We start from the raw sequence: 27,470 nt of genomic DNA on the forward strand, positions 1-27,470 counted from the left end.
GTGCAGAACATTGCTAGTGTTTGATGGCTGGGACTTACGGGTTAACACACTTTTTATTCTTGCGAACTTTAGCAGTCTCAAGTACTCCAGAGGATGTTGTTAGCAGTACAGCAACATGTCTCAGGAGTGTAATGAAGCTGCAAAATAGTAGTAATAATAACAATAGTAGTAATAATAATCACATTTTTTTTTAAGCACATGCAATTTTGTGTTTTATTGATAGGAGGATTTCAAGCGGGACACTGAAGGGGACAGTGCCACCCCGCTCAGTGCTGGTTAGGTCTTTACTGGAGCGCTGTGTGCATTCTGGCTTTTGCTACTTGTCTCTGGATCCTTTCCAGCATCTCTACATCCTTAAAATGCAAAGATGACCGAGGAGCTGGACTGCCAGCTGTATGAGGGACGCTGGAGAAAAATGGGCATGCTTATTTCAAGAGAAAAAGGAGATGGGGAGGTGGGGATCAGCATACTTGTTTGCAAATATTTGAAAGGCTGCTTGAAAGAGAAGGGAGAATAATGTTCTCCCTTGCCAGAAAGAGCAGGACATGAAGCAACAGGTTTAAACTGAGTTAATTGAAAGCACATTTCGATTAAAGCTCAGAAAGAAGCATCCAAAGTTCACCCATGACACTAAGCTCTGGGGAAGTGCAGCCACGCATGGGGGTAGGCTGACGATCCAGGTGGACCTAGACACATTAGTTAGAGGGGCGAACCAGGACCAGATGCTGTTCAACACTGAGAAGTGTAAAATGCTCCATCTGGGGAGGAAAAATCTGCAACCAACTTATAGGCTAGGTGGTGCTACACTAGCTAGCACCGCATCTGAAAGGGGTCTGGGAGTCATAACTGACCATAAAAATGAATGAGTCACCAATGTGATGCTACTCGGCAGAGCAAACAATATGCTGGCATGCATCAGCCGATGCATCGCAAGCAAAACTAAGGATGTTGTTCCCCTGCTGTACTCCGCACTGGTGAGACCACAGCTGGAGGACTGCGCCCAGTTCTGGGCGCTGCACTTCAATAAGGACATGGAGAAGTGTGACAGCCCAGAGACGAGCCACTCGTATGGCTAGAGGCCTGAAGAGGAAAGGCTGACAGATATGGGACTGTTCAGCCTGGAAAAGAAAAGACCTTGGGGGGGATTTGGTGGCAGCTTACAAATGTACCAGGGGAGAACATCAGGGGCGAGGCGAACAACTATGCACGAAAGTGCCCCAGGGGAAAACCAGGAGCAATGGTCATAAGCCCCTAGGTTGCAGACTAGATATAAGTAAAAACTTCTTCACAGTTTGTGTGACCACTGGAAGAGACTCCCAGCGGGGATGGTGCAGGAACCTTCCCTGGAGATCTTCAAAAGGAGACTGGATGCATACCCTGCCGGGGTTATTTAACCCCCACAGTCTTTCCTGCTGGACCCGATGAATTCACAAGGCCCCTTCCAGCCCTCAACTTGTGTGAATCCTGACTAACAACTGTAGGACAATGGAACAGGCTGCCCAGGAGAGCTGGGGAATCTCCTTCATTGGAGGTTTTCAAGAAGAGGCATTTATCTAGGACGGTTTAGGAGCAGTGCATCCTGTATTGTGCAGTGGGGATTAGATGACTCTTGAGGTTCCCTTCCACTCGGGGAGCTAGCACACTTCTGACTGTACACAGGGAGGGGAAAAATGGGTGGCAATAAGGAAGTGTCTCAGCTTGACATGGACACATTTAAAGGAAAAATGATCTTTAAGAAAATGATCCGTGTATTTATCTCTTATATGAAGAGAATTAGAAGCGACGAGCAAATTACACTTGATTTCTTTTTCTTTTTTATTTCCTTGGTTATTAGTACCCAGGAGACGCATGTTTCATTTCTCGTGTCTAGCCAATGTTGCTTCTGGACTTTCACACCAGTTCACCGATGTTGCAGGTGGATCTTTACTGCTACTGAATGAGCTTCATGCCCATTAATGGATATTAATTAGTTTTCAATTTGTTATTGCATGGAAACACTTTTATTAATGCAAGGTGTTACCTTAAAAGAATACCTGGAGCTACAATGGCTTGACATCATCTCTTAAATATCAGGATCCTCTCCCTGTGAATGTTAGTGCAAGCACAGCCTGTAGTGATCATATTGTTAAAATAGCAATGAAGCATTTTTTGGATGACCTCCGATTTCTTTACGCGAAGTGTGAATAAAATAACTTTACAGGGAAGATGTACGAGTGAATTGAGAAGAATGTAATTCTCTCCAAAAATATGGAGGCAGGGTGTGGAGCTTCTGTGAATAATTATGTCTACTTGTAATATCTTATTAGGTGCTGATATCCAGACAGAGCATGGTTCCTGGTACAGAGGTGGACCAAGCAAGAACGCATGCTCTGTGCAAGTTTTATACAGTCCTTGGACAGGAACCATGTAGTTGATTTATTGTTCTAAGAGAAAATCCCTGTTTAGGAAAGAAAGGACTGTGATTCTATGAGCTCTTGCACACACAATTTACATGGATGGTGGTCGTATAAGTAGACAGAGACATCCACATGTAAGGACAGGAGTTTCAGCCATGACCCTTTGTGCATGTATCCCTCCATCAGATTTTTCTGCAAGCTTGCACAGAAATCAGCCAGAATGAACTGAGGAGCACAAGACTCCCCTGAGGTCTCAGCCTGACCTGGACGATGGCCCTTTCGGCAGTACAGTAGGTCACGCTAGAGCACAAGTGGCACACGGCAGGCTGGAGAGGGGGCAGACGGCACAGCAGCAAATAAAGCAGAACAACAGATTAGGCAGGGAACCCAGGACAGAGAGTAGACAGCAGAGCAGTAGATGAGGCAGGGGAAGCGGATAAGAGTGGCACTTGGGACTGGTGCAGGGCTACTTGGCGTCATACCTGCCAAGGACTAATGAACTAGAGCATCCTTGAGGTCCCTTCCAAGCCTAAGGTCCCAATAGCTCGTAGCACAGAGAACTGCAATGCTGCTGTGCAGTTCGAGCCATTCTTCAAGTTGACTAACAAGCGACACCACTGGCAGAAACCAAACAGACTGAAAGCAAACGGAGGCAATCAGGACTTGGAAATATTTATTAGCTGGTCAGAAATGTACACTCGTTAGCACCACTGTTAACGGAAGTGGATTTTGAATGTAAAAATCACTGAGTGTTCACAGTGGAAAAACCAGGAAGTACAAAACCATCCTATGCTGTCTCCTAGAATCACTTCTTCAAAACCCAGATTTCAAATTCAAGACTTTTTTTTGTTTGTTTGTTAATATTTGCTCACGGTCAGAGAAATTGTTTCTTTCCTTTCTTTCCCCCGTAACCAAATACACGCAGAAAACAAGCAAAATGCCCCCTCCCGCCCCCTCCGTGTTCCCCAAAGGATAGCAAACTGTTTTCTTCCAACCCTATCCACTTTTCAAAGCAGACGGGCGCTGTCTGTGCCTGACGGTGAGCGATCCCCGGGGAAGAGTCGTTATCATTGCATTCTGGCGATGGGTCCCGTCTCCTTGAGAAGCCACTGCAGAGCTTCGTGTCGGCCTTGCCTTTCCAGCTCTGCCCCGATCACCTCCCGGCACTTCTGATGGTAATTGTTCACCCAGTCACACTAGAGAGAGAGCGACAAGCGCAATGCTGAAGCAGATCCGGAAAAGGCGAAGCAGTGGTTGGCCTATTCACGTTTTGTGTTTGCAACCTCTGCAGCTCCCATGAACTTCCACAGAGACCCAAGGGAGCATCCCTGCACTGAAGAATGGCAGTGGGGGTGCTTTAACTAAAGCTCGTTGAATGAACTTTAATTAAAGTGCCCCCATTATAGGACAAGGTCATTAGTGCGGGACAGACTCTTGGCTTAAAGAGCTAGGCTCACATGTTCAGAAGTAGCTCACAGACTTTAGGGGCTTTTATACATATGCTCCAGGAGTTGGGTGGGGGCGCTTTAATTACAGTGGCTCCAAGAGCGGCTCTAATTAAAGCGTCCGGAGTGTTATGTATATCAGTATCCCCACCCTGAAAAATGGCAGTGGGGGCACTTTAATTAAAGTTCATTCGACAAGCTTTAGTTAAAGCACCCCTACTGCCATTTTTCAGCGCAGGGATGCTGATACACATAACGCTGGAGCCGTGACGTGTGCAGTAATTACCATGCTCCAGCAGATTCAATTAACTGAGTCTGCTCCAACACACTGTAATTACAGTGCATTGGGGCAGCCTTGCTGAACATGTATAGGCACCCTGGGTGTCTAAACTAGTATACTCAGGACCCGATTTTTAGCGGGGGGCTCCTCACAAGAGACTCTCTCTCACTTGGGTGGGCTTTAAGGATACTATAGCACCTCTGGCAATCAGCATCTCCAACAGGGCACCCACAAATTGGCAGTAACCTCTGCAAATTTGGGCTATACACTCCCCATTCGTTAGATACCTGAATATGTGCCCATTGACTTCAACAGGACTATGTCTCTGAATAAGGACTGCAATATTAAGCCTGGGGCAGATAGCATACTGCATGGGACCTCACTCAGGGAGCGTGTGTGGGGTTACTGGAAGGACAGACTCATCAGTGGAGGGATTTGAAGCAGGTGAAGTCATGCACTGGGGGTCAAAATAATAGGACTGAAACAGAACGAGAGAGATGAGAACGTGCTACAGGGAGCAGGGGAAGTCTGAAAAGATTAGAGCAGAGATTATGTCAGAGACGATGTCATCAGAGGTATTTAGTCCCTTGTGGCCTCATCACCCCTGAAAAATATATGCAAAGTGGCCCTGCGAGATGCTGAAAAGAAAGCCCACTATTCTGGATCTTTTAATGGAAGGGGGAAATGCTTTCAAGAGGAGGAATTGCTCCTGCCCTCACCTCTTTCTGCGTCAGTAAATGAACATCAATCATTTTGGTCTGGATCGGAACCAGGGTCAATGGTTCAAAGGTCAGGCTCCCTCTGTTCTTGAAGTTGTACTGCAGAGGAAAGAGGAGGCATTAGCTCTAGCTGGGCACAACCCTTGCTCTGGGCGCTTGGTGTAGTTTGTCTGGCTCAGAAGCAGAGTACTCCATTGGACTTCTAAATGCATTTACTCAGGACCTACTCCAAAGCCCACAGAAGTCAACAGCCCTTAAACATCAAACCCAATAAGGCTCTGACAAAGAAGGAAGCAACCTGGAGTTGCTCATTGTCTCCTTTCTAGACATTTCAACCCAAGTAATTCAGCATAAAAATTAAAACATCCCTTTTCAAAATCAAGTTGGTTTTAATAACAGCTTAATCCTCCCCTACTCAAAAGATGGGGGGCAAAGAGCCTATTCTTGCTACATCAACTAGAGATTCCCCATGCCAGCCACGCTGCACTCTGCATTGACACCCAAAGGTCATGAAAAAGAGATTATGGCCCATGGATATCCAAAGAAAGGACATTTTATGAAGTCTTAGGGTAATACATGTACTGCGATCAAATTGATGAGTTTTTAAGGAGCAGTGCAAACTGCAACAGCAGCAGCATTGTCCTCAGTATTTCTGTTTACAAGGAGAGACCTAGAATCATTCTTCACTTTAAAGAAAAGCTCTTTATAGGTTTCTCTGGAGAAGAGCATGTGCAAGTAGAGTCCCTCAGTCCAGTGGCAAAGCCACAACTCAGCTGCCCACAGCATTGTCCTGCCTCCAGTTCTCATTTGTTTAATTCAAATGCAAGAGAGGTTAACATTTTTGCAAACACCAACTCATGGAAAAGTGAGAAGGGGCTACTCGGGCAATGCCCAAGACAGCCACTCACCTTGGTTTCAGCAGGGATCACGAGAACTACATTTTCTATTCGGATCCCAAAAGACCCATCTTCATAGTATCCAGGCTCTGCAAAGAGAGATGATAATCAATCAGTCCTTGCAACACTGTGTAGATAGATACTTATTGCAATGGGTAAATGTCCTGCAGAGGCACTGGTTAATCCAGGTGGCTAAACGTTCTTAATATGTATGGTGACTAAAGAGGTGAAATGTTATATTTCACCCAATCGCCATGGATATTAAATCAGTGTGACTGATAACGTTCACACACAGAGAGAAGACCCTGAGCATGGGGAATGACTGAACTCAAGAGAAGAAATTAAATTATGCACCACATGTGTTTGGCTGACCAGAATTCTACAGGAATTCTCTTCATCCACATCCCAAAAGGAAAGAAAAGCATCCCGTTTTAAAGGATGCCCACTGTTTCCAGTAGATTTCTACTGAAGGGTCTTACTAACTTGAATGAAGTCTTACCATCCTTCAGGAAGAAGCTAGTTACATATAAGTTTAAATGTGGCTCCTGATGAAAGTCACATAATGACAAACGATTTGGGCAGGGGCGGATACAGGGGGCTGTAGAAAAGCAGTTGCAACCCCCTTTGATTCCTTCTCCAGCCAAACTTCAAAACCAGCTGCCCAGAAAAGGCAGCAGCATTTCCATTCAAGCAGTGCTGAGGGAATCCATCGACTTCATGGCTCATTATAATGTACCTGATTCCTGCTAATCTTTCTTCACTCAACTGGTGTCAATGACCACATCTCCTTTTTAATGGTCTTAATGTTCTATTAATCAAGTTTATCCTTTCTTCTGAAATTTTGCTGTCTTGCTATTCCTGGTAAACTAATCTCTCTCTCTCTCTCCTATTTCATAGCTCTGTGCACTGTTGCAGCCCTGCACCCTGCAACTGAAAACCTTAACTCAGGTGTGGTAGTATTAACACAGCTGAACATTTTAACTCAAGTGTGAAAATGACTGACAGTGATGTGTTGGATACACTGTCAAGTCGCTCATGGAGACTGGATTTTGTTCTATGAAACTGAATAAAAGAAGTATATTTAACTGTAATGACTATATGACTAATAAAATACCATACTTACTTGACTATAAGACAAGGTTAATTCCCCCTGCCAGTCAGAACGGAGGACAAAAACCCTCATCTTACATATGCATACAAGGAAACCTCTTTAAATACATTATCTGTCTTTGAACTGTTGCTAAAAGCAGCACATACTTAGTAATAGAAACTAGCTCTGAAGTTGATTAAATGCAGCCAACACTATGCATGACTATACATTCATGGATCATATTGGGTAAACATGCTGATGGGAACCTACCACAAGGATAGGTCAGTACAGCGCATCTGAGTAAGATATATATGGTTATGCCCATTGAGCACCGTCCCCCTCAGTACTGACTCTTTTCCAAGTCATGGTGAGCCACTACACTGCACACATTTTGATATACTCTCCACTCCCACTGCTGAGCAGTCTTTCTTTCCCATTTCCAATAATTCCTTTTTCTTCACCTGCCTTACGTGTCTGGTAAACATCACCAAACAGGATCCCAAACAGTTCACCCAGAACCCCTCTGTTGCCCCCTCGCTCAGCCTGTCACACATGATTAGTGTGGCCCTGCCCCCCATGAGGTGGTACTAGACCAGGTAGCCCTGAACCTCATCTGCATATATTTTTTTTTGGAGGATCCCAGGAGTCACAAGTGGCGAATAACTAGTACATGAATCTCTTGGGGGTGGGGAGCATGTGGAGTGCACACATATACTGAGCAGTGCTGAGCTATGGGGTTGTCATGGCTTGAAATGCTGTTGACTTCGCTGAGGCCCAGCCCAATAAAACTATACGGTAAATCTTGAGCCTTTGGCTTTGGATTAGTATCATGCATAGTTTGTGCTATATAGAAGTAGGTGACAAAATGCTACTTAAAAGTGTGTCTATAGAGCACCTCTGCTAAAACTTGCAGCAGTTTCAAAAAAGGGAACACGCATCAATTCTGGATGAACTAAACCGATGGGTACTATATGCAAAGTACTACAGTTATGTTTATTTCAAAGTCAGTTTTTTTCCAATTTGCTCCTCACTTCCATGTGCTCAGGGAAAGCAGGGTCTGACGTTAGAAGGGGGGAAGGGACTACAGGGGGAAGTTGGAGGGAGGCAGAGTTACTTGTGGATTCTATCTGAAGTAAGTGTAAAAGCAACTTGAATCCAGATTTATTTTCCCTGCTGTAGTCAGAGGGGAGGGACAAATTCAAGACAAACCTCCAATAATTAGATTTCATACTGGAAAATTATATCAAATTCATAAATTTTCCATATATCAAATCTAATTATTCGGAGGGGATTACTGGTTTTATAATCAGGGGCGTCTTGTATGAGACTAAATACAGTAATATCTTTGGACTATTTATGCCTAGTGTGTTGTGTTTTATAAACTTTATATAAAAGGCAGGAAATCTAATGTGCATTCCAATAAAATTATATTTGTTTTTGCATTGATCTCAAACTGAGGAATATAGCACTGGGCCCTTAGCATCCACACCCCACTTTCAACATCCTATAGCCTCCAATAGGCAGAGGCACTATCTGCAAACCACTGACTCTGGAGCATGCCTGTCTGGAACGTGTTGTGCCCTACCACTGGCTCTCGGGCACGTCAGGATTTTGGTTGGTGACTAGTAGAGTTAGGAAGTTTGGCTTCCCCGGTGTATTTTATCACACTGCTAGGGAAGCAGAGTCATGGGAAGGTTAAATGACTGCTGCATGGTCCAGTGACAAAGCTGGGATTAGCTCCTCGGAGTTTAGATGCCCCTGTCTCTGCTGCAGCTAAAAACAAACATTTCCTTGAAGAATGAGAGACTGTTCCCTGGCCTACCTTACCACCTAACCTGGTTTCCCATCAGCGTATCTCCAGACTAACAGTGACACAGGGACGAACCGGGAATCAGGCCTGTGGCATCCCGATGGACTGTGGGGGTCTTAAACTTGTCCCAGCTTAGTCAGGTCTTCCTCTAGATATCCTGAAGTAGGAATTACTTGGCAGACTGATAAGGCAGGAAACATCCCTCTCCACTGCTTTTCAGACATTTTCCCTAAGCAGTTTGTCCTGCTCCAACCATATAGTTAGTGGGGCTGAATACCATCAGAGACAACCATGCCAGCTTCCAGGGGCTCGTCAGCAAAGGTTTTGTAGCTAATGCCACATGGGCCCTCATGCACGTTCAAGAAAGACCCGACTCCATGTCCCGTTCCATGCAGGTAGTCCAAGCCAGTGTCCCACAAGGCAGAGCGGGCAAAGGAATCCAGAAGGTGACCTGCAGGGCAAGGGCAAGAAGCAGACACTTAGCAAGAACTGCACACGCTGGATGACAGAGAGTTTGTGAATCCCACTGGCAGCTCAGACCATAGTCAGGGTACGGGAGAGTTGTAAAAGCCCAAGCTATTACGAGTTATAAAACAGGTACTATGGTGAGGCTTCGTAGATGGTGTCTGTTTTCAAGTAAAGGAACTTAGTGTAGCTGTCCTAGTCACAAGGTCCTCCCCAGGTGTCTGCATTATTGAAACAACCACCCTCGTTGTCATCACACTCGATACCGAACCCAGAGGGCGGATGGCCTATAGACAATGCAACGCTCTCTCCTCTTCAAAAGATATCGCCCTGTAGGCAGGACTGGAGATGTAGTTGTTGCATCGCGCGAAAAGGGATGGCCGTTTTGTTCTCTTAATCACAAGTTAACTAGAGCACCAAAATGGGGAGCTTGCCCATCAGTTTCAGTGCCCGTATGTGAAAATCTAGCCTCTGCCATTTTAAATGCTCTCTGCTTTTTGCTTCAGGTTCTTGTTTCTGTTGATGTATTCCCACCCACTCAAAAAGGCAAACAGTGAACAATTCTAAAATGGTATCTCACACTGGAAAAAATAATACCGCAACAAATTCTGTGCATGCATGTGCCCGTGCATGTGTGCGTGCAAACATGCATGTACCATTGTCCTCTACTGGGTGGAATCAGAATAGCTTCTTTGTGCAATATGGACCCCATACTCTTAACAGCTAAAAGGAGATTCTCCATTAGCTCAAGAAGCAACAGTCTGCCCTTCTAAAGCAGGAGATCTGAGTTATCTCTTTGCTAAGGCCATGGAGTTTACAGTAGCCATGCTATATAGCGCAAAAACAGCAGCAAAGTTCTAGGTGGTCACAGGTATCTTATAATGCAATTGGCAATGAAAAGTTACAACTTCTGAACTAAAGAGAGCTGCAATGTCCCATTAGCTCACGTGTCGACTCAAGGAATTCAGTGCCAGCTGGTGTTAGAAAAGCCAGATCAATAAGCATAATCCGACTTGATGGTTACATAGAGACCCACGATAAAAGATTGCTACATTTGCCTACTGCACTTGAAGCTGTCAAGCTTCATTCTCTTCTAAATGATCACCTGATCCTTCAGGCACTACCATCATCAGCCCTCCTGTCTGCTCAGGACAATCAGCAACCAACCTTTGGTTCCATTTGGGAAGATGGCTGCGCTCACAGCAATGTGGCCCTTCAGGACATAGGTGAAGCACTCCTGCCAAGGAAACACAATGGAGTAAGACGGAAAGCATCATTCTTCACCAGCTTTGAAGAAAAAGCTGCATCCTGTAGGTCACTAAAGCATTACAGAGACTTCCTGAAGACCCCGCCCCTGCTTTCTATGAGACAAAACAGAAGCAGGATGAAAAGATCGATTCTGAGCAGAAAACATGACATGGCAAGTAACGCTTTTTAAATGGATTCGGGCAGGAACCAGGTGGACTCTGACAGATTCCCCCAGAACATACAGCTGTTTTTGTTGGAGTCCTTGTGCCTGTATTTCCCTAATATACTATAAAACCTTGCAGAACAGAATTGCGTATTTAAATGACTTTCCGTATGCCACAGAATGACTCAGTGCAAGGTTACATACATACATACAAGGGTCCTGCACATTTCCATGCTAGGCCTGTGCCCAGAAACAGCACAGAGGGCATGGCAGAGAGATTGCAGTGATAAGTGTATCTAGACAGACAGACTGAGACCTAGTGTAACTGCAAAACTGCATTAGTATCATTAGAAATGGGATTTTAAATAGATTTAGTTGCATCAGTGTAAACATATTTACACTGGCTAAATACTAGCTTAAAATCATGTAAACCAGGTTGAACCCAGAGTTGATTTTTAAACTGACTTTGGTTAACCCTACATGACACAAACTGATTGTGTACATTCTTGTCACATTAAGGCTCGTTAGTGGAGTCAGTTAAGTGACATGCTTCCACCAAACAGGGTGAGGGTCTTCTCAGGGGCCAGGGTGGGGGAAGTTTGATTTTGAGATGGCAAATATGCTGTTCTATAATTTATGGAGGGTAAATTTTGGAAGTCTAAATACTCCCAGCTTCCTTTCGAATCACTCTCAGGGCAGCTGGCTGGCATACAGCACATCGCTCTGATTCCACAGGACTGAACTGGTTCTCTAGTTCTAATTTTTACAGTTTTCTTTAAACCGTCCATTTAAAAGCAATGATTGCTCCACTATTTCTAGTACTATGGTCCCAATGGCAAAGCACGAGACGTCCGATTACCTTTTCATACGCTGACGGGGTGCCAAAATGCATTGTCCTAGTCACATCCGTCGTGCCGTCTCTTCCAAACAAGAGCAAAGTCACGCAATGTAAAAGAGAGGAACCAGGAATATCAGAATGGAAAGAATTCATTTTTACCCTTCTAATAATGCTGGTCATTTCCCATTAATGTAAGCACAGCAGGAAACACTGGATGAAATTCTCCAGCCTGCCTTATCTTGAAATCTATGAATTCTTGAGCACAGCTATAAGAAACAATATTGTTTACAACTCAAATGTCATCTTGGATCCCAAAGGAGACCAAAGCTCTTAGACATGTAGAGTAGCACTAAAATGCAGCTAACTTGAGGGTGGGTACATCATGCACAGCACATTTACACCACACCGAAGGGAAGGAAGAATTACAGTTCACTTGTACAAAGACAAGTTAGAACAGTTACCGTGTTCTTAAAAAAAGGATGTACCAATGACAGCTAATGGCTGCAAAAAAAAATGTCAATGGGATTAGTGCCTACTTTGCCCTCCAGACACTACAACCCAGTATGTTTAAAAGTAACCCCTGAGATAGTGACAAGAACTTGCTCTCTGACAATCAGCTCTGGTTTGGCACTCATAAACCCAAGAGGCCCCAAAATGAGCATTTAGGCTTGAAACATCTGTCCCTATGCATCTACTTGAGATGATGCACACAGACTGTGGGCATAAAGAATGCATGATTTACCTTCTAGGCAGTGTCATGCTCAGCCTCTCTGCCCTGATATGTGGCGAATGCCACTGATGTCCCACTCATATTTTATTCAAGGGGCTGCTTTTCATTGTGACACTAAGGGAATCGTTAATTAGGCCATCCAAGGGAAAGATCTCATTGTCGAAATCTTATCAAAGTGCGTTCACACGGCTCCTTTTCAAAGCCCTTTAGAAAAGGCTGCTAACAAACGCCAGAGCTCAAAGGAGACGATTCCTCTCGGAGGACCCATCAGGTCTGCTCTGCTCTCTTGCTGAACAAAGTGCTTCTAATCTATTTACGCTGATAAAAATGTCCCTTCTTTCATTTTTAATGAAGTTAGTGCTTGTGACAGGTCTCAGGATAAACAACCTGAGACTGAAGCTACAGACCAGAGCTGTCAAACATGCACGAAGATAACGTAGCTCTCACCAACCATACGCCCAAGACATGAACTACCTCTAGGGAAAGGAATCCCAAACCCAGGACTCTACTGACCAGCCAGACAACACATGAACCCCATAACAACACAGAATGGGGATGTCCTCTTCCCAGACCTCCCTGTGTTGGCTTCCTCTTATCACTGGACCAATGTGTTGCCGATTGAAGGCCTCCTTCCCCAGCTGAGCAGGACAGCCTGCCTCACCAGCTGAAGTGTACAGAGATAGAGCAGGTCTGCAGGACTGCTTCTCATCCCTCATATGCAGAGGGTAAGAAGTGAGCAAGTAAGGCAGAGAATGGACAGTTTTAACCTGGCTCCCCAAAGCCCCAGCTAGCACAGCTGAAATATCACAGAAAGTGAGGTCATCTAAAGCAGCTGCTAGCAAAGGACAGTAGCTGACTCCATCCCTGCTAGACCTGAGACAGGCAAAGGAGGGCTGCAGCTCTGAATCCCACTTCCCATCCTGCTGTGCTCCCAAAGAGATACAGCAACACAACTTCTTCAGTGTGCAAGGATGCTGGCAGGCGTTACACAGCAAGGTTTGACCAGGGAAGCCTCCTTCACACATTCACATGTAAGCCACCACAACAATAAGCCATTCACTCCTTTGTCTCTCCAACGAGGGTGCCAACAAGACCCCAATTCATTTCACTCGAGGGCAACAGGCAGCCAGTTCAGAGCCGGCTGACCTGAACTACATTCATGCTGGCGACCTAGAAACATTTTTTATTTTTAAAGATAATTACTCCATTTCCTCATGAAAGCTTCATTGAGGCCATCGAGACCTTCCGAAGGACAAGGGTACGGTAGAGAAATGCCTTTAGAAACAACTGCACGGCACGTCGCAGCATGTCCAGCTTTGCAACATTTATCAAAGCTATGAAGCATCCAGCCCTGCAGACTCTTAGCAAAGGGCAGTAGTTCTTGTGGAGTGTATCTGAATTAAGCGTAACAGCAACTCGAATCCACTTACTTGTACTGAGCTCCAGAATCCAGGAGGTAGATCTCACTCACGGACAAGGTTCTGTTGGTCTCAGGAACTGGCCTGTTAGATTAAATGAAAAGTTATTTGTCCCATCATTATAACATATCTTTTCCACAGTCCCTGCTCAACTGCAATGTCAAGTGCAAGGTTAGACCTGCTGCCTCCACTTTCTTGTTTAAATGATGGAATTTGCATTAAGTACTGAGCTGGGGGATGTAGGGATGAGTGTATTTAGCCTTAGCAAATTCCACGAAGGGCTTAAGGATGGGTATGTTCCTTCCAGCTAAATCCTCAGCATGTGTACCTGACCCCATTTCAGCACAGCTTCCTCCCTCACCTTCACCTTCAAACAGGCGAACAACCCACCCCCCTTCCCCACCTGTCAACAGGAGCCAGCACTCTGCAAAGTACCTAGCAATAACCTCATCAAACAAGTCACCTCAACAGGCAGCTGCAAGTGGCTGAGCTTTCCTGCATCCAGCAACACAAGTCTCCAGATCAAGGCTTGGTGAATGCAGGGGTGGAAACAAAGAAAATCTTCACTGTCCCTTGCATGGCCAAGGCCTAAACATTTAGGCTGTTTTCATGCCAGGGGTTACAATGAACTATCAGTTTCACCTCCACTCCCAGCTCGAACAGCGGATTATGGCCCACTGTCTGGGCTGAACTAGCTACCACCTCAGATGGCTCCATGGTGGTCCAATGGACAGTCCCAGCTGGTGCATCTGGGTCTTTGTCCAGGGGCAAGGACACTTTGCCCAAAGATGATCAACAGGGACATTTTTCCTTAGCTGAACCAAATACTTCCTTTTGTCTATACTCAGCTGCGAATCCAAGCAGCAGCAATTCAGGATGCTGTAAGCGCACTTGCTGAAGAAACACATGAGCTGCCGTTCTCTTACTTGTAGTGAATGATAGCGCCGTTTGGGCCAGTGCTCGATATCGTAGCAAAGCTCAGCTCCACAAAGTCATTCTGTTGGCTGGAAGGAAACAGCATGGTTACATCAGTCAAGAGCAAAAGGCCAGAGGAAGTTGGGATCACCAGCACCATCTACGTAACGGCAGTCACAGGAAGCCTCATAACCTCCTTCTCCCCCTCCAGCCCACTTGCCCCAAAATGTTTCCATCCACCTAAAGAACACTTTAGTCCTGTAGAGCCATCAGAACAAGCTTCTCCACTGAGGTGACTTTAAAGAGGTACAGGACTCAAGCACATTAGGCCTCTGTCCCCTAACTAGCTGGGCTCCTGCCCGCTATCTTCAGTCGGTCCTCAGCAGTACCTAACTACCTCAATCCCCACGCAGCCCAGGGCACCAACGTCCTCTCCAGCTCATGGTTCTTAAAATTGCAAGCCTAATTCATACACATTTATTCACAGTCATTTTTAGTATGGCATCTAAGCACGTGTGCAGAATCCAAGCTCCTCATGGACCCGAATGGCCCAGATGCTTTGCTTTATAAAAGTCGTGTTGGAAGCCTAAGCCAACTGGAGAATCCCACTCCCTCATAATTGTCCTCTGAATACAAGAAAAGTGATCTTCATCCTACCGATGGGGAAAGCAAGACTTATACTCCCTAAACGCAATCATGTGACTTGGATTACGAGACCACCTTGCCTACTCGCTCAACCGTCACAATCCAAACTGCCTTCCTTCTACTGTGCAAAGTGTCAGGAACCAGCAGCAGCAAAGAGTGGCAAGTAGGATCCAGGCAGTCAGGACTTGTTCCTCCCCACAGCCTTCCTTCACTGATGGCTAAGCAATGGTGATTTAGCTTCCAAATAACACAGGGTAGGAGCATGCACACAGACAGTTACCAAGGCGCAGCAGGTGCATGGTAAAACCCCGTCCCCTTTACGACCCATAGTAAAACACCCTTGCAAAGCAGTTTCTCATCAGGTAACATGCACCTGGGGAGGAGTTAGTTTTCTAAATAGTCAAATAAGGCAGCAAAAGACAAAAAAGAGCCAGGGGGCAGAAAAAATTCCTGAGTGGTGGTTTTACCTTACCTACGAAACTCCTCTGCTTTGTCTGCAGCAAATATTTCTGTCACAGTGCCCTTTGGAACCTAACAGACAAGATTTGGGTTACATTAGCAAGTCAACTAGCAAAGAAAATGAAAGAAATGATGAGAGACGCTTGGTATTTACACCTTACAGAACCCGGTCTCACATCTGAACATCAAAGGCAAAGTTACACATACAGAATCCTAGAAAAACTAAGCAGGAAGGGACCTAAGAGGTCATCTAGTCCTGCAGCCTGTTCAAAGCAAGGTCATCCCTCCCTAAACCATCCCAGACAAATGTTTGTCTAACATGCACATAAAACCTTGCCAGAGACTCCAGCACCTTGCTGGGTAATCTGATCCAGTGCTTAACCACCTTCCAAGTTAAAACATCCAACCTAAAACTCCCCTTGTAGCAAGATCTCATTTTACACACCAGTAGCTGTTTGCTGGATCAGGCCTTGAGCTGAAATGCAAATATTATGACACCAGAAATGATGTAAAGTAGATGTAAATGATGTAAACAAGATTTAACTCATTTTTTTCAGTATTCTACATTTTTAGCACAAATGCTTTTTTGCGCAGACCTCAAAACATGTTGCCAAACAAAGGGGAGATGCATGTTACAGCCAGTTCAGTGATGGGGAAAATGTACCACAGAGGTAACCTATTTCTCCCAAGCCTGCACAGCAAGCAAAGGAAGGAACAAGAAGCAGGAATCATTACATGAGGCCAGACTTACCAGGGTACTGAAATACCTAAAGTTGCCAGTAAGCAGCCAGGGGATTTTATAGGTTAAGTCAATGGGATGTAGGCACCTAACTGAACTCACTGAACACCAGGGGCTCTTCTGAGAATGGCCCTGTAACACTGCGCATTATATAAGGGTTAGATGGCTCTGCCTTTTGCCCACCTCAGATAAAAGCCAGCCTTTTATCCAGCCTGTCTCCAGGATAAAAGCCAGCCTGTTTGAAAAATTTCTCCAGCCTTGCCTGGAAATCAGACACAAACCCACAACATCAAACGGTGAAAAACAGAAACCGCAAAACCTACCAGAGAACAACAGTTTTAAGTGCTCTAAAGAATATTCATGACCACTTGCAAGTTTATGCTAATGAAGAATTTTATTATGCAATAAAATCCCTAAGTTAAAAAATGAGAGATTAATACTGTACCTCCTTCTCCAGCCAGTTAAAGAGCTCACACAGGGCAACAGCATCTTTAATCTATTTTAAAGTGGGTAAAGTAAAAAAAAAAAAAAAAAAAGTAATTGAGTTCATGTAAGATTTATAAAGCTTCAATGGAGACAGTCTTTTTTATACAAGGCAATTAGATATGAACACTGGGTACACACTGGCAGGGAGATGAGCTAGTTGATCTAAGAGGTCTTTCCAGTCTCTAACTTCTGTGATTAATGTCAGCACTGGAAATGTACCGTACCAGATCAATAAAATAAATGTTAATAAAGGTTTGCAGAGGAGCTGTAGCTCACCGGGGATTGCCAAGCGCAAGCCTGATGCCAGCAACACCTCCCAATGCATCTTTTGTAAGAGGGCCTGAGTTCTCTGAAGGGTAAACTGAGGCTCAGAGAGATGAAGTGGTGTGCCCAAGACTGGCCAAGGGACTCACTGGCAAAGATAGGCCTAGCTGCTTTTGGTCTCAGCCCCCTGCTACAGCTGGTTTAAATGTTTAATTAGGTCTGCTCTTTCCTCCCATTTATGTGACTATGGTTTTTGCAGCGTCTCTGCAACATCCTGGGGATGGGTCATCAGTAGAAGAGATTGATCCAAGAATATCTGCATCTGGAATCTGAACTAAAAAACACTCTGTACTTTCATGATGTAGCCAATTCACATGTCTATGTATACATTAATCATGAGGCATCTAGTGTATCACATCTCCTGACAGCCTAGTTTGAGCTGGGTGTTGGGAGAGCTCCACCCCACTCGGCACCTTCATGGACCAGGTCTTTAAAGGCTTTAATTGAATTTGCAGTCTGCAAATGTGAAATGGCCATGAAGGCTGTGGGTCAGGCTGGCTCCCTGGCAGTGTGTGCAGCAGATGTACCAATTCTGGGGAAGCAGCTGGCACGGTGTAGACACAGCCATAAGCCAAAAATTAGATGGGAATCATAAAATATGCACAGATGCTCAATGTCCATCCAGAACGGCTCTGAGCTTGGGGACTCAAAGCCCAGAAACAGTACCACAGAATCATAGAAAACAAAGCTTGGAAGGGAGCTCAGGAGGTCACGTCTAGTCCAACCCCCTGCTCCAAGCAAGACCAGCCCCAACTACATCATCCCAGCCAAGGCTGTCTAGCCAGGTCTTAAAAACCTCTGAGGATGGAGAGTCCACAGCTTCTCTGGGTAACTTGTTTCAGTGCTTTACTACCCTCCTACCGGGCGTTTTTCCTAATATCCAACCTAAACTTCCCTTGCTGCAGCTTGAGCCCATTGCTCCTTGTCCTGTATCTGCCCCCGCTGAGAACAGTCCAGCTCCATCCTCTTTGCAACCCCCCTGCAGGGAGGCGAAGGCTGCTATCAAATCCCCGCTCAGTCTTGTCTTCCACAGACTAAATCAGCCCAGTTCCCTCTGTCTCTCCTCACAAGACATGTGCCCCAGCCCCCAATCCGTATCGTTGCCCTCTCCAATTTGTCCACATCCTTTCTGAAGAAAACGGATGCTTGAAGTTTACAAAGAAGGAAGGAAAGAAGAGCCAAGATTGTCAAAAGTGACAGATGATTTTGGTGGCCCAACCTGAGCCTGACTTTTCTCAGGCTGGGAATGCTGCCCTTTCAAAAAGATCAGTCCCAGTTCAGGGTGTCAAGTTGGCCACCCAAAAATCATGACAGCCAAAATGACTAAACACTAGAGACTGGCTTGGTCAGAGGGCTTTATATGTTCGTTTGGAGGGGATTCTTTTGGTTCTTTATTCTCTATTCCATGGCATTATTCGGACATGTCTGTACAGGGGTAACAGATGCAATGCCAATGGGGGAAAGGCCTAACTGGGACCAGGGACCCATTGAACTAAGACCTGTTCAAATATGGCGTCCACCCAAGGGCTCACAGCCAACAGCACTACGTTGAACACGAGGTAGTTCCCATTCAGCACAAGGGCACTTACTAGCACTACTACACATGCCATCCACAGCTTTAAGGGTGCATCAAGTAACTGAGCAGAAAACCTGCACTAATGGTGGTAGACACCTGGCAAAAGGTGAGGAAAGAGAAAAATATTCCAGCAGGCCATCCAAATCCTGAGTGGCTCTTGAATTCACAGTGAATTGCATCCACTGGAAACACAACCCCAGGCCTGAAAGCAAAGCGCTGTCTGCAGGACGCTGGATGTAGCGAGATAGGATCTCAGTATCACTTACATGTGCTCTTCTCATGCCCGCTGTTTCGGCCTCATTCTTCACAGCTTTTCCCATGCAGATGGGTGTGTACGGGGTGAGGTATCGGTGAACCTAGAGCAGACAGGCAGGAATTACAGGCAATCTGGACCAACTAACTCATCTTGACGATGTAATACCTTTGATTTTAGAACAGTCGCTATTTGCTCTTCTACAGTACCCTTCAACTAACAGCTTTTGTCTTAGGTTGAGTTGGCTAAGCTCTGCATGGTACACGGGGAAGTAATGGCTTCATCCCAAGAGGCTTGATAGTCTTCATCATCACTCAAAGAAGAAACTAAAATTCAGCCATGTACCATACTGAAATCCTTGTGCTGCTCTTGGGACAACCATGGCAGACAGAGTAGGCAGAGATGGCCAGTGAAGGATTCTCCTGGTGCAGAACTAGCATAGAAAACTGACAGAAATGGTGCTATCGTCTCTTATACCAGCTACTCCCAGCGAAATGGCATGAAGGGATGTGTTGCAAGTAGGACCAGGAAGGAGGAAGCATGACAAAGCTCTGTTTGCTCACTCCTCTGCTGGCCTGAGGGATGTTACACCCAGAGTTTAAGTTAAGACTCTCCCCAGGATCCCTAGCTTGTGCCAGAATCTGATCAGGAGTCTGCAGGCGGTTCCCCATTGGTATCAACCTCCAACTGGGGTCTGGCCTCTCTGCACAGTCAGGGTCTATTTCTCTTCTGTTAAGAGTTTACTTATGCTGAAGAGTTTGCAAGGTCTGTTACAGGATACACAGGCCTCTTGCCAACACTGGTATGTGGCCTGGATGAAGTGTGATCAACACCCGTATGGTATCCCAAGCAGCATATCAGCAGCCTTTAAAGCACTCTGTGCCGGTGGTGCCCAACCTTTCAGCTCCAGAGGCCAGATGAGTGGCATGTGCTGGTCCATAAGCCAGATCCCTAGTGCAGTTGGGGCCCATGTGCCTGGATCAGGCCCTGCACTGCCTTGGCCCAGCCCCACGTGCCAGGAGCTGGTTCACTGCCAACTCAGTCCTGCACACCCACCCTAGCACTCAGGCCCACAATAACCAGTCCACCAGTGTTCCCCAGGTCCAGAAATTTGGCACCAATTAACACTGCCACTTCTGCCCTGTCCCCAAATTTTGGACCGATGGGGAGCCCAGCAGGCCGGAGAACAGCTCCACAGGCCAGACCTGGCTGATGGGCCAAGGATTGAGCATCCCTGCTCTAAGCAATATGCTCTAAGCATATTTCTATCTAAGCAGATATATCTAAGCAGATATAAAGTGGCACAGAGGCAGTGGCCTGAACACAGGACAAGGAGCAAGACTACCTTGAGTCTGATGTTGGGCAAATCACTCCACTTCTTTTTGCCCCCTCCTATCCTTTGTCTATTTAGGGCTCTTTAAGGCAAGGATTATCGCTCATTATGTATATACAGCATGTCTAGCGTGGGGCCGTGGTGTAGCTGGAGCCTTACAAAACTGATGTAATGAAAATATAAAAATACCAGCATTTCCTCCCAGGAGCCAGAGCCTCGGCTTCATACATGGCCATGGCCCTACTGACTTCCACTGGGCTCTGACAATTCACATCAGCTGAGGACCAGGCACTCTGCATTCAACTAAGCTGGCTGAGCATTTGGTGAAGACAACACAAGTGCATCGATTTACTCAGCTGCAGCTCCAGCCCCTTCGTCCTTCTTCCCCCAACAAGCAAACCTAGTTACTGTGGGGAGCTGTGTCATAGAGCACGTTAGCACTTGGCAACGATTTCCTAGCTGAGAAGCAACAGGAACCAAGCAATGTCTCCAACACTGCTGGGGTGGCATGTTTAACTGGGCAGAGGGACAGGGAACTTTTACCTGGCTTACACACGATATAAGGCAAAGTGCATATCCCTTAAGAGCTGGCAGACAGGCACAGAGCACAGGATCCTATTCAGTATATCCATCTGCCCCAGTGGGAAGAGGAAAGAAATTGCTGTTCTATATAATCAAATGTCATTGTCACTCAGAGAAAAACAACACCCTTTTCTGGCTTCCCTAGCCAGACTGACCAGCATGTGTAACTGGACAAACTGGAGCCTGTCTAGTTGCATACAAGGTGGCGAGACATTAAGAGCCTCTGCTGCTTGGAGGATGAGTCTTTCAGATGATGTAAAACCTACCTAACTCATAAAAACCCATGGGCTTTTTGCACGAGAAGGGCATCGACCCTTTTTGCATGTTTCAGGCCCAATCCTGTCAACAGGATTTGAGTGCTAAGTGCTGTGCCCCTATGCAGGTACAAGTGCAGCTCCCCTTTTAGGCAGGCAGGTAGGCTACATATGGCCAACTTTAGTTGTGACACATAGGGCCCGTTACACAGATTTTAGGTTCACAATTCATCTTGTCCTTCTAAGCAGGCTCAGAAGGGATCCACTTCGGCCACTTGTGCTCTGTGGTGATCCTATCCCACCTTAGTGGTTAAGCCACTTCCCCAGGAAGTGGGAGACCCAGATTCTAGGCCCCCCTCCTCAGCCTAGAGGGGGTTTGAACCCATCCCTCCTGCCTCCAGGGCAGTGGGTGGCCACAAAGGCTTGGCAGGGCCAGAGCACCCTCCACTCTTTCTGTTGAAGACAGCCCACTAGTTGGCAAGGACAGCTGCGGGGGAGAGGGAGCCTGGCTGTGTCTCAGAGTTGTGGGTGCTGCCCTCATAGGGAAGGTGCCCCCACTGCTGTCTACCCATTTTGTCCAATGAATAATTCACGCCAAATGCACCCACTGGGCACCACTTACCAACCTAACAGAATCTGGGCCTTAATGACCCAAGCTCTTTGTGTCAAGAGGTTAAGACGCATAGGCAAAGTCAACTCAGGTCCACTGAACTAACAGAGGATGCAACCATTCCCCTCTCTGGGAGCACTGCAACTACACCTGGCCATCCTAATTGACAGTGCTCCCAATCTAGAAATAACCCAAAAGTCCTTGCCGCCAGCAACAACACTTGAAAGCACTATGCTACCTTGCAGTATCTTCCACTAGATGCGTCTGTGTGGCATGCCAGAGACAAGGTGGGGTCCCTGGTAAACAGGGCCAAAATACAGCTGGAACTCAAGCTATGTGGAAGTCTGTTTGTCTGTGGGTGCAGCCATTTCCTTCAATAAGCAGGTTGTGTTTAAGGAAGACTATGATTTTCCATAGTGGGAAAACAGAACCTATGAAAAAAGGGCTTCAGGAATCCCAGAAGGGATTGGTCCAAGCACTACTACACATGGGAGGATTAAAGCAATTCAGAGTTTAAGTGCGTCAGAAAGCAGACCGGCTCGCCCATTGTAAGGGCAACCAGCTATTTCATGCAGCCAGCTGCTCTGTGAAATTCCTCACTGCATGGAGACAAGTCCTGCATCACTCGGATATTGCCCCTGTTGAATATGTCAGGCCCTGTACTTTTTGCCCCTATACTACAAGTCTGTAACACAGAAGGAGAACCAATCCACTGCTGACTTTTAAGGCACATTGAATAAAGCTGCTCCTATTCCTTGTCCGCATGTGCACTCTTCTCAAGCTGCAAGTGCAGTGACCTTACCTCACCCAGATCACCCCACCCCTCCGCCCACAGCGTGCTCATTTTGTCTTAATCTGACAATTCTTCGGGTAAATCAGCTTAACAAGCTGCAAGGCCTGCTCCAGTGACAGCAAACTCAGCATTAAGCAGCCCTCTGTTAGCTTGGCACCGTCTTCAAAGCCGCTCTCCTGTAGGAAACGAGACCCGCAGCCCTTGCTTGGCGCTGAGGGGAAGCCAAGAGCAGGTGCCTTAATTAAAACCACTTGCAGTAGGACGGAATTTCAAGGAGGGGTCTTCCTCCCTTGCCAGGACACACAAACCTTGGGAATGGCCTCGGTCAGGGCATAGCTGGCTTTGTCGGTAAGCCACACTTTCTCCTTGGGAGAGAGACCAGCACAGATGGCCTGCAGCTCCGTCAGGATCGACTCATACGGCACCACCTGGATTTTAAACTCGGGGTCCAGGGTGGAATCGAGCTGCAGATGCTCCCTCACAGCCGGGTCTGTCATGCGGTCGCCATCGATAAACAGACTGCAGGAATAGATCGGGAGGGAGCACATGAGTGCCGGTCAGATGGGAAGGGAGGGTTGCAGGGGAATCCTGCTGTGCTGGTGACATTTAGTAGAGAGAAAAGGCTTTTACTGATAAAAAGTAGTACTTCTGGCCATCTGACCTCCAAGCACTTTGCACCTCACTCTGAAATAAAGCCTCAGCCCTCCCACAGGGGGTACATGTCCCCTGTTTCACAGGGGGACATTGAGTCTCAAAACATACATATAGTACAACAGTGGGGGGCTGCTTTTTTGGCAGGTGTGCTATAAGTTAGCCCCACACCCACCCTAAGAGCCACTCTGATCCTCTTCCTCAGCCCAACCTGCTGTCCTACTTTCTGCCCCCTGCCTTGTGCTCTGTGCCTGATCTGCTGCTCTGCTTCCTGTACCCTTCCCCAATCTGCCATGTGCCACACAGAGACGGCCTGAGCCACTTGTGATGCCCATGCTGCAGGTTGGCCGCCCCTGTAGCACTGCACTGCACAGCTATGAACAGAACCCCCCGGGCCGGGTGCTAAGCATTAGACCAGGGGTCAGCAACATACAGCTTGTGAAGCCTGCTGAGCTGGAAGGCATTGTCCTTGCCCGCGCCCACAATGAGGCTAGCTAGCAAGCAGCAGTGCCAGGGCAGGGACAGGCAGCTTCCAGCTGTGCCTGCACTGCAGCCAGGGTTGGGGGAGATCAGGGAGAAGTTGCAGCAGTGCAGATGCCATTTGTAGATGCCCAGCCCCAGTGCAGCTCTCCATGGGCTGGAAGCTATGCCTGCGCTGCAGCCAGGGAGACATGGCAGTGGTGCTGGTACAGGCACAGCTCCCAGCTGCATGGATCTGGGGGCACAGGTGAAGCCCCACAAATGCAGAAGCCACCAGCCCATGTGGGACTGGAATCTGGTTGTTCTGGCCTGTGGCTTGTTGAAGGTTGCCAGCCTCTGCATTAGACCATGCACATTTGGCAGGCAGTGTGATGTATCCTAACAACCCCAGAATTAGCCATGAAGCCTGTTGCAAGGAACAGGATTGGGGGTGCAGGTCAGTGCTCAAACCCCTCGACACAGCAGCAAAAGATGCTGTGGTTTTTAAATGACTCTGGTGAATCACCTCCCGGAATTGCCCCAGGGGGATAAGTTCTCTTGCATCTGTATCTGGGGCAAATGCTCTGGACACCACAAAGATCAGAAAGGGCTTTGCATAGTCCTGATTTTACAGATGGAGAAAGTGCAACACAAAGAGACAAAAGCATTTTGCCCTGGATCACACAGCCAGCTGCACAGACAAGAACATAATCAAATCTCCCTGACCCACCCATTCCCCTGCTGCAATGAGATAAAAAATGCTAGGGAGGGGCATTGCAAAGGCAATTTAAAGAGACACGCAACGCCAGAACCAGGCTCGGGGAGAAAACAGGCGTGGATCCTCAGGCAACAATTAGACGAGATAAGGAAGGGGCAAACATAAATACCTGATGCTGTTGATTCCTATGATGGCATAAGCAAAAAACACTGGATTGTATTCAACATCAGAGCCTCGGAGATTGAACAGCCCTAGAAAGAGAGAGCCCATAATTATAGCCCTGTCTTCCTATTTGAGATCAACAGTATTAAGGAAAAAAAAACAGATTGAGGTTGTAATGCAAGCTGACAGTGACACACTAGGGCTTCAAGCCAGGCTCCAGTACCTGCAATCCTTATTGCTTTATTGGAAGTAAGGGGCTTTCACCGCAAGATGGCACTGGAGCCATAGCTACCAAGCTAACAGATCTTATACCCACATCTAAAGACAGGGACTAGTTTGCAAATATCTGGCATACCACAGGGGCAAGCAGGCTATGAAGTGTCCATGAAAACCTCCCATGCTGAACCTACCTGGCCAAGACAGTAGTTCTAGCAGACAGCATTTTTGGTACAGGAGAAAGCAAAGGCCCTAATACTCCAACGTGGCCTTGCTTTGGGTACCCTGAATTTCAGACCCTGGGCAGCTTTGATTTTCAAAACTGCTGTTCATCTTCAGCCACAGGTGAGAAGCTGGGTGTTCAGCATCTCCAGAAGTCAAGCTGAGCCCTCAGACTTGGAGGGGTCAGTCCCCTTTTGGAAATGTTCACTAGGGAATAAGGAACAGCACTTGTCTCCCCTAAATGCTAGGCTGGCACGGCACCCTGAGGGCTGTGTGATTTCAGTTGCATCAAAAATAATGTATTGCTTCTGTCCCTGGGAGAGAACAGGTAACCCGAAAGAAGCAAAGCCCCACAGACCTCTATGCTGAAGGGGTAGTTATTTGCCCGCTAAGCCAAATGAAGGTCCCCATACAGTGAAGAGGTGTTGGTGTCCTCTTCAGCATCACCCCCTCACCTGCAGAAACTGTCCCAGATTTGAAAATAGCAAAATGAAATAGCTAAATATATGGGAGGAAGGAGGGTTCAAACACGGGAAGGGAAGAGGGAACCAGACCAGCACCTCAAAATAAGTATCTCCTATGATCTCTCTGTATGCTACTATTAGTCTTTCCCAACTCCCATTGTTCATGGTCAGCCCTTGCCACGTATTGAGGCTGTAACCATCTGAGAGCTGGGATCTGTCACTGCTTTAACTGGAAAGCAGTGCAAATATTGAAGGAGAGAAGCCATTCTCTGCTAATTGAGGGCTCCCTAGGGTCACATTCACTGCTATCAGATGTATTTCCCTTTCAACACAGGAAGCCCTGGGCTTACTTATAGAAATGCATACGCATTGCACTGACTGTGCTTGTGACCACAGCAGCAGCATCAGGCGTGTTGTTTCCGCAATGGAGCTGAAAATCTGTCCGGGTCATTTGTACTCCCAAGCACGTGCTGCTCACGACACAGCATGTCAAACACATGAAGCACACAAAGCTCAATCGATGCTAGCACTGCTGAGGACATCTCTTGTTGCTCTTCCTCAGGTATAGTCCTGACAAGGCAACAGCAAGACACAGGCGTCTCCACCAGGATGTATTCTAGGCTCAGTCTGGGGTTCAGAGATATTATGCTCTCTCATTAGGCAGCAATTATAGTCTCCTCGGGCCTGTTCTGGCCTTACTCTCACCAGTCCAGCATATCTCTGAGGCTTGGGATAGAGGCCAAAATCAGGAAACAAAGTGCTAGGTACACTAGGATCCCATGACCCACGAGGAATCTCCTGCTGGTGCGTGGTCAGTGCTTGGTCCCCACTTGCACTCAGTCTAACCCAGAGGCAGACATATGCACCCTCACCAAGTCTGCAGATGAGGAATAGTAGATATGCTGGAGGGTAGGGCTAGGGTTCAGAGGTACCTAGACAAATTGGAGGACTGGATCAAAAGAAATCTCATGAGGTTCAATAAGGAGAAGTACAAAGCCCTGCACTTAGGATGGAACAATCCCATGCACGGGTACAGGCTGGGCACCGACTGGCAAAGCAGCTGCTCTGCAGAAAAGGCCCTGGGGGTTGCAGTGGACAATAAGGTGAATATGAGCAAGCACTGCGCGCTTGCGAAGAAGGCTAATGGCATGCTGTGCTGCATTAATAGGAACATTGCCAGTAGATGGAGGGAGGTGATTTTTCTCCTACGTTCAGCACTGGTGAGCCCACATCTGGAGTCCTGTGTCCAGTTTTAGGCCCCCACTACAGAAAGGATGTGGATACATTGGACGGATTCCAATGGAGGACAACAAAAAGGGTTTGGGGGCTGAGGCACATGATGTATGAGGAGAGGCTGAAGGAACTGGGCTTATTTAGTCCAGAGAAGAGAAGACCAAGGGGGGATTTAATAGCAGCCTTCAACTCCCTGCAGGGGGGTTGCAAAGAGGATGGAGCTGGGCTGTTCTCGGGGGTGGCAGATGGCAGAACAAGGAGCAACGGTCTCAAGTTGCAGCAAGGGAAGTTTAGGTTGGATTTTAGGAAAACTGTCTCACTGGGAGGGTAGTAAAGCACTGGAACAGGTTACCCAGAGAGGTGGTAGACTCTCCATCCCTGGAGTTTTTTAAGACCAGGGTAGACAAAGCCTTGCTTGGGATGATCTAGTTGGGGCTGGTCCTGTTTGGAGCAGGGGGTGGGACTAGATGCGACCTCCTGAGCTCCCTTCCTACCCTCATTGTCTGCGATTCTATGAAGTGGGGACTAGCAATGGACCCACTGGGTCGTGTTACAGGAGTCTGCACACTGGAGAGAGAGAGCTGGGGCCTCGTTTCAGCACATGTGAAAGCTAGCAAGAGTCTTGTGGAAAGCATGTGCGTGTACACTAGCCTGAGAGACTCAGGCTGCCGGTGACACCTTGTGAACAAAGAGACGCCAACAGCTTTGCTGCAGTAATGGCACACTTAACTGGAAAGGCTTCAAGAGTTTAAAACAGCTGCCTTGTTCCGGAGGTAGTGAGGGAAAGGTGGTGAGGACTACAGGATATTTTATGGCTAGAATATCTCATCAGTCAGTTCCTTCCTCAAATTGCCTGGGTTTAATACACGACCTCTCTT

General features: G+C 46.9%; 1 protein-coding gene across 1 annotated transcript in view; it reads right to left on the bottom strand.

Moving 5' to 3' along the window:
• Positions 1 to 3,054: 3,054 nt before the first annotated feature.
• Positions 3,055 to 27,470, bottom strand: part of XPNPEP1 (X-prolyl aminopeptidase 1) — a 34,457-nt gene continuing 10,041 nt past the window's right edge. The window contains exons 7-19 of the mRNA XM_006027550.2: positions 24,465 to 24,546; positions 22,776 to 22,986; positions 18,909 to 18,998; positions 16,702 to 16,752; positions 15,531 to 15,589; positions 14,425 to 14,502; positions 13,511 to 13,582; positions 11,372 to 11,432; positions 10,269 to 10,338; positions 8,914 to 9,087; positions 5,749 to 5,825; positions 4,841 to 4,939; positions 3,055 to 3,592 (exon numbers count right to left, since the gene is read on the bottom strand). Coding sequence (XP_006027612.1) covers positions 3,464 to 3,592; positions 4,841 to 4,939; positions 5,749 to 5,825; positions 8,914 to 9,087; positions 10,269 to 10,338; positions 11,372 to 11,432; positions 13,511 to 13,582; positions 14,425 to 14,502; positions 15,531 to 15,589; positions 16,702 to 16,752; positions 18,909 to 18,998; positions 22,776 to 22,986; positions 24,465 to 24,546 — 1,253 coding nt within the window. The 3' untranslated portion in view covers positions 3,055 to 3,463. The remainder of the gene's footprint in view (positions 3,593 to 4,840; positions 4,940 to 5,748; positions 5,826 to 8,913; positions 9,088 to 10,268; positions 10,339 to 11,371; positions 11,433 to 13,510; positions 13,583 to 14,424; positions 14,503 to 15,530; positions 15,590 to 16,701; positions 16,753 to 18,908; positions 18,999 to 22,775; positions 22,987 to 24,464; positions 24,547 to 27,470) is intronic.

The sequence above is a fragment of the Alligator sinensis genome, unplaced genomic scaffold, assembly GCF_000455745.1.
Source record: "Alligator sinensis unplaced genomic scaffold, ASM45574v1 scaffold559_1, whole genome shotgun sequence".
In the NCBI taxonomy this organism is placed as follows: domain Eukaryota; kingdom Metazoa; phylum Chordata; order Crocodylia; family Alligatoridae; genus Alligator; species Alligator sinensis.